This window comes from Schistosoma mansoni (genome assembly GCF_000237925.1).
Source record: "Schistosoma mansoni, WGS project CABG00000000 data, supercontig 0423, strain Puerto Rico, whole genome shotgun sequence".
Taxonomy (NCBI): domain Eukaryota; kingdom Metazoa; phylum Platyhelminthes; class Trematoda; order Strigeidida; family Schistosomatidae; genus Schistosoma; species Schistosoma mansoni.
Genome location: NW_017386257.1, coordinates 7,691 through 14,060, shown reverse-complemented (window position 1 = coordinate 14,060; position 6,370 = coordinate 7,691). Strand labels below are relative to the sequence as shown.

At 40.8% G+C, this 6,370-nt stretch overlaps 1 protein-coding gene across 1 annotated transcript in view; it reads right to left on the bottom strand.

The window, feature by feature from the left end:
• The window catches only part of Smp_199700 (stromal cell-derived factor 2 precursor-like protein), a 9,989-nt gene extending 6,571 nt beyond the window's left edge, over positions 1-3,418 (bottom strand). The window contains exons 1-2 of the mRNA XM_018792273.1: positions 3,370-3,418; positions 3,162-3,332 (exon numbers count right to left, since the gene is read on the bottom strand). Coding sequence (XP_018644739.1) covers positions 3,162-3,332; positions 3,370-3,415 — 217 coding nt within the window. The 5' untranslated portion in view covers positions 3,416-3,418. The remainder of the gene's footprint in view (positions 1-3,161; positions 3,333-3,369) is intronic.
• Between the last annotated feature and the right edge of the window lie 2,952 nt (positions 3,419-6,370).

The following is a 6,370-nucleotide window of genomic DNA, read 5'->3' as shown; positions in this document are numbered from 1 at the left end:
ATTCACATAAACGTACGTAGCAATGGAACAATTATTAAATAGTTGACACAATTAAGGGTAATACATTTCATTCAATATCCTTAACGGAAACCCATGTGTGCTCATGACTAACCATCGAGCACATAAATATTCCTATGTCACTAAAATGAAAGGGCTCTCGAGGTATTTGGGTGGGTCTGTGAATGACCTATATTTCATTAATCCGTCTTCCCCTACATCAGTGACCAGACCAGGCTTAAATGAAGTTATTTTAGTATTCTTGTGCATAATTACTTGTTTCTTTGAGTCTTCCTTACCGGTTATTTGTGTACTATCAGTCGAAACGCTAGCTTAAAGCCTATCACAGAAAGACATTTCCGCATAATGCTGAGCTGCTTGCTTGGCTACAGCATACCCGCTATTCACTGATTTCTTAATTTGCCTCATATAAGACTCGAATGAGAATACTGAAAAACAGTCTAAAGGTCCATGTGCACGAACATTGTCAGGAAGGTTCTGCAACAAATGTACATTATAAAATAAGTTTTCAGACCCACAACACCATCCAAATTCCTTAAGAAAGTTAAGTAAATCCATTCCGTTAAGGATATTGAATGAAATGTATTTCCCTTAATTGTGTCAACTATTTAATAATTGTTCCATTGCTACGTACGTTTATGTGAATGTATTGTGTTTCATTCTTGCTGATGGTATTACCGAAAACTATTTCCTTACCTCTTATGTTCTATCTAGCCAGCCAACAAACAATAAGTAATTGTAGACACACTAAGCAAGGAGCAGCTTATGATTGCAGCTAAACAGTGGATTGTGGGGAAAGAACTTTGTCTCTATCAAACGGATCTTGTTGATATGCACCTGCAATACAGCGGCCAACCAGATTTTTTGTTTTATTTGAACACATAAATATTGATACAAACGGGCACCAGATATATATGCACCACACAAATCTCATTCGATTTGTGTGAAGGCTGTGATACTGCCCAGGTGCCCAAACCGAAGCAGGTGATTTTCTTAGGGGGCCACACCCAGAGCCTTTGGCCTAAAGGTCTGATCCACAAGACAGTGGAGTATCGTAAGGAGATGCAGTCCCATGGTGGCCAGTGACCGACGATTGGTTCATACACCATTTTTTCTCTCAGGATACTGGAGCCCATGTGCACCATTGGTTTGGAATCAGGGTTTTCCAACCAGATGACAATTGGTCAGTCCTGATGTGTAAAGTCATTCACGAATGTGGTGAGTTACAAACATAGAAACGATTATTTCCTATAAATAGTCCCCAGGCTGCAAAGGAGGTTTCGGTTTCTTTCAACAAATTAGATGTTTACCGTACCAACAGTTCTAAGGACGAAAACACCCTGCCACTAAACAATAAGAAGCCGAAGAGGTCGGTACGACAATCTTACTAATATTTTGTAGAGGTGCACTGAAACGGAAAGAAGGGTTTCTTTACAATTCCGTTGACATGGATGTGGCCGAGATGCAGGCTGGAAACACAAACGTCCAATATCCTAAATTTCGGTTGTCTGATACCGTTGTGTCACTGATTGCCAAGTAGGCGTGTTTAGTTTGTAGACGTTAATTAACTAGTTCGACACAATTAGATACGTTGCCCTCAACGTCCGAATCTAGGCGCTTATGTAGTGCGTTAGCGGCCGAGTAAGTCACGTGTCCGATTGAGTGAAGTTTTTAAGATTTGACTGCATGCTGTACAGCAGGACATATGATCGGCTGTTTCAGACTTGAGTGCGAACATGAGGCAGCTTCTTCCAAAGTCTGGTGGGCGCAAACGTCCGCGGCAACTCGACTGCGGATCATCAAGTCAGCAATCCCCTTTGTCATCTGAAGAGGAACTGGAAACGCTGGACGCTTATCTTCAACAAGAAGATATAAGAGACAAATTTGCAAGTCAACAAAACTAATAGGATCATTTGTTCGTATTGCAGATGGCCACGTTGACGCGGTTAATGGATGATAACCCTAAAACGTCTATGCGCTATACTTTTTCATATGTCATGACACCTGAAGTTGTCAGTCATTTGACGCTACTTGGTACTTCATCGAAAAGGGCACTTCAGAAGTGTAGTTTTTACGGCTGCATGCGAAGTAAGAATTTTTTTAAAACTAATCTGTTTCTGTTCTCATCCGTCAACGAGAAAGACCTTGCGAGACTGTATGACATCGCGACACGAGGGTATTTTTAAGATATGAGAGACAAAATACAAAAAGCGTCATCGAAAACAAGAAAATGTATGTACTGATTTGAAGTCCTAACTATTCTCTACTGTTCTATAGGTACAGTGTTCAGTGCTAACGAACATAGCCGTAAGTAAAACTTCACGTAGACAGTTGCTTAAAAAAGGACAATAGCAATTAGATATAGTTGTAATTTCTTGTGTTCATTAAATTTCAGAATTCACAAGATTAATTTACTTCTCAATAGTACGACAGGCGTTACAAAAAGGCATTACCAGTATGATATTTTTCATGTCCAACTACGTTTTCAATAAACATTTTTTAAACATGCGCTTATTTTCTAACTTGCATGGGGGAACCTTTTGAGCGAGCGTTGAGAAAGCCTGTTTGATTATAAATGCACTTGTAATTAAGTACATGTGCCTAATTAATATCATAACCTGCTCTTTCTTTTGTAGATCTTTTTTCAAATTACAATAAAATTTGGCAATTAAAATTAAAATACATAACGACCGATGCTTTAGCATCTGTCAACTATTCACAATGTTGTACAATATAATGTTTTTTTCTTTTCAACAAACTTTTATTACGCACCATTTTTAACGTCAATTGCAGTTGTTATGTGGTTTTTTATGGAAATAAAGGCGAACACAGGAGACGTTTGGGTTAGGTCGAAAGTTTGTTATAAATCGAGGCGAAATTAGATAAATTGGCGGGTACTTCGGCGAAAAGTAGACAATTCAGCGACATCTAAAACACAGAGAGATACATAGAGGAAAATTCGCTTTATTTCACCCTAACAGGCGAAAAAGCAGACAGTTGGGTGCGTTTCCCTATTGTTTCACCTAAATTTTCCCATGTATTTTCCCTACTGTCCGCCTTTATTTCCCGTTTCTTGGTTTCATTGTATGACATGTGCTGCTAACAAGGTGATTTGTACACAAAAGTGGCTAGTGAAGATAAACAAACCTGCCAATAGCTGTTTGTATCCATTTCGTCAGATACAGCGGTAACAGATTGCTGCCCACTCCCACTACCATACTGAACTTCGTGTGAGTGAAGTCGCGCATTGAAATCAGTATTCACTAGCTTGAGCACTGAGCCGCAAGTCACAGTGCCTTGCTGTGAAGTCGATTCTGAACAATTCATTATATGTGGGGAAATAGAACTTACCTTTTATGAATACAATGAAAAAGGATAACGCGAAGACTAGGAACATGACCTAGGGAGACTTTAAACTAACCTCGTTGTCGTGGACACCTTAAAACAATACCTAAAGGTGTAGAACTAGATTTCTCCGTTCAGAATAAGAGATATGAGTACATTTTTCACCACAAGAAGTATACAATGTCATCTTGGCGAACCAGTATAAACCACCTGAGTTCTAGGTGTTTTCCTATCAGGTTTAGTAGCCTGCGATCGCATGCACGTCTGGGTTTTTACGTGACTACAGTAGTAGTTCCAGTTCATCTGGGTTTCAGGCTTCTTCGTTGGTACGTACATTTGTTTTTTTTACTTTTTTTCTCTCTAGCATTTTTGGATGAGTTGAACAAAATGCCAGCTACCGGGTCTTCAGGGTTTGTCAGAATTTATGCCCAGTGTTATAATCAATATGCTTGTAACTTGTTTACCATGCATTGACAGTTCTCTGTGTAGAAATAACGAATTATAGTTTATTGGTATCGGAGTCTCTAGGAGTGGGAGAATGCTTACGATACTAAATTGATTCCATCAATGACGATGACAATGAAACTTGAAAAATTTACTTCTTCACTTCATTTCCTATACGATGTCTGGACTGACCCTGTCAAAAAAGTAGTAATAAATCCAAAAATGAATTATGCTGTGGAAATTCACCACAAACTTCCATGCTTCACCAACCATTCGTTGCTTACTTACTTACGCCTGTTACTCACAACGGAACCTAGGCTGCCAACAACAAACTCCAACGCACTCTGTCCCAAGCCTTCCTTTCTAGTTCTATCCACTTATCGTTTATTCTTCTCATGTCTGTCTCCATTTCTCGTCGTAATTTGTCCTTTGATCTCCCTCTTTTCCTTCGGCCTTCGGGATTCCAAATGAGGGCTTGTCTTGTGACACAGTTGGGTGATTTCCTTAATGTGTGTCCCATCCACTTCCAGAGCTTCTCGATTTCTTACTCCACTGGAATCTAGTTTGTTCTCTCCCACTGTAGCTTGTTGCTGATAGTGTCTGGCCAACGGATCCGAAGTATCTTGTGTAGACAACTGTTAATAAACACTTGTATCTTCTGGATGATGGCTTTCGTAGTTCTCCACATCTCCGCCCCATTCAGTAGAACTGTGTTGACATTTGTATCGAAAATTCTGACTTTGGTGTTGGTTGACACTTGTTTTGAGTTCCAGATGTTTTTCAGTTGTAGATATGCTGCTCTTGCTTTTCCGATCCGCGCCTTCACATCTTCATCAGATCCACCGTGTTCATCAATTATGCTGCACAGATATTTAACGGTTTTCACATCCTCCAAGGCTTCTCCGTCAAGTGCGATTTGATTGGTGCATGCTGTATTGTATCGGAGAATCTTGCCCTTCCCTTTGTATATGTTGAGACCTACTGCTGCTGAGGCTGCTGTTACACTGGTCGTTTTCTCCTGCATTTGTTTTTGCGTGTGTGATAGAAGAGCCAGATCATCTGCGAAGTCTAAATCGTCTAGCTGTATCCTAGCTGTCCATTGTATCTCGTGCTTCCCTCCAGATGTTGATGTCTTCATAATCCAGTCGATCACCAGTAGAAAGAGAAATAGTGAGAGTAAACAACCTTACCTGACACGAGTCTTTACTTCGAACGAGTCAGTGAGCTGTCCTCCATGCACGATTTTGCAGTTTAATCCATAATAAGTATTCCGTATGATATTGACTATTTTCCCAGGCACGCCGTAGTGTCGAAGAAGCCTCCATAGTGTTGTCCTGTCCACGCTATCAAATGCTTTCTCGTAGTCAATGAAGTTGGTGTGGAGTGATGAGTCCCATTCAGTTGATTGTTCCACAATGATCCGTATGGTTGCGATATGGTTGGTACACAATCAATCCTTACAGAATCCATCCTGTAGATCTCGAAGTTGGACGCCTACGAAGTCCCTCATTCTGTTTAACAAAACTCTGTTGAAGACTTTTCCTGGTATTGAGTAATGCCCCTGCAGTTATCACACTTGTTCAGATGGCCTTTCTTTGGTATCTTGATCAGAAGTCCTTTTTCCCAGTTTGTTGGTGCTTGTTTTTCATCCCAAATCTTACTGAAGAGAATGTGGAGTATCTCTGCAGTTGCTGCTACATCTGTTTTCACTGCCTCTGCTGGAATGTTGTCTGGTCCTGCTGCTTTGCCGCTCTTGATTCGTCTGATAGCTATGTTGATCTCTTCAATTGTTGGTGGGCCAACATCGATTGGGAAGTCCGTGGGTACTGCTTTGATGTTGGGTGGGTTCAGTGGAGCTGGTCGATTCAAGAGTTCTTTTAAGTGTTCTACCCACCTGTTTCGTTGTTCTTCAATGTCGGTGATTACTTTGCCTTCCTTGCTTTTCACTGGTCTTTCTGGCTTACGGTAATTTCCAGCAAGTTTCTTTGTTGTATCATACAGTTGTCTCATGTTTCCCTCTCTTGCAGCCTTTTCCGCTGTCATTGCTAAATCTTCCACATATTTACGTTTGTCGGTTATGATGCTCCTCTTCACTTGCTTGTTTGCCTCTGTGTATTCGGCTTGTGCCTTGGCTTTTTCTGCTCTTGTTCGGCTGACATTGATTTCTGACTTCTTGTTCCTCCTTTCTTCAATTTTATCCAGTGTACCGACAGTGATCCATTCCTTGTGGTGGTGCTTCTTGTGGCCCAGAACCTCCTGACCTGTTGAAACGATTGCCTCCTTGATACCTTTCCGGTTGCCCTCCATGGTAGTTCCCTCTCCATTGAGTAGATCATGAAAGGCCTGGGAGGGCTATCTTGAATTTGTTGAGTTTTTCAGTATCACGAAGAAAGGTCGTATTTAAATTTTGTGATGTTGTTCGCCCCGTTGTTCAGTGCTTCTTGAGTTTCAGTTTCATCTTGGTTACTAGCAAGTGATCTGAGGCTATATCAACTCCTCTCCTGGTTCTCACGTCTTCCATTGTCCTTCTGAACTTTTTGTTGATGCAGATATCGTCAATTTG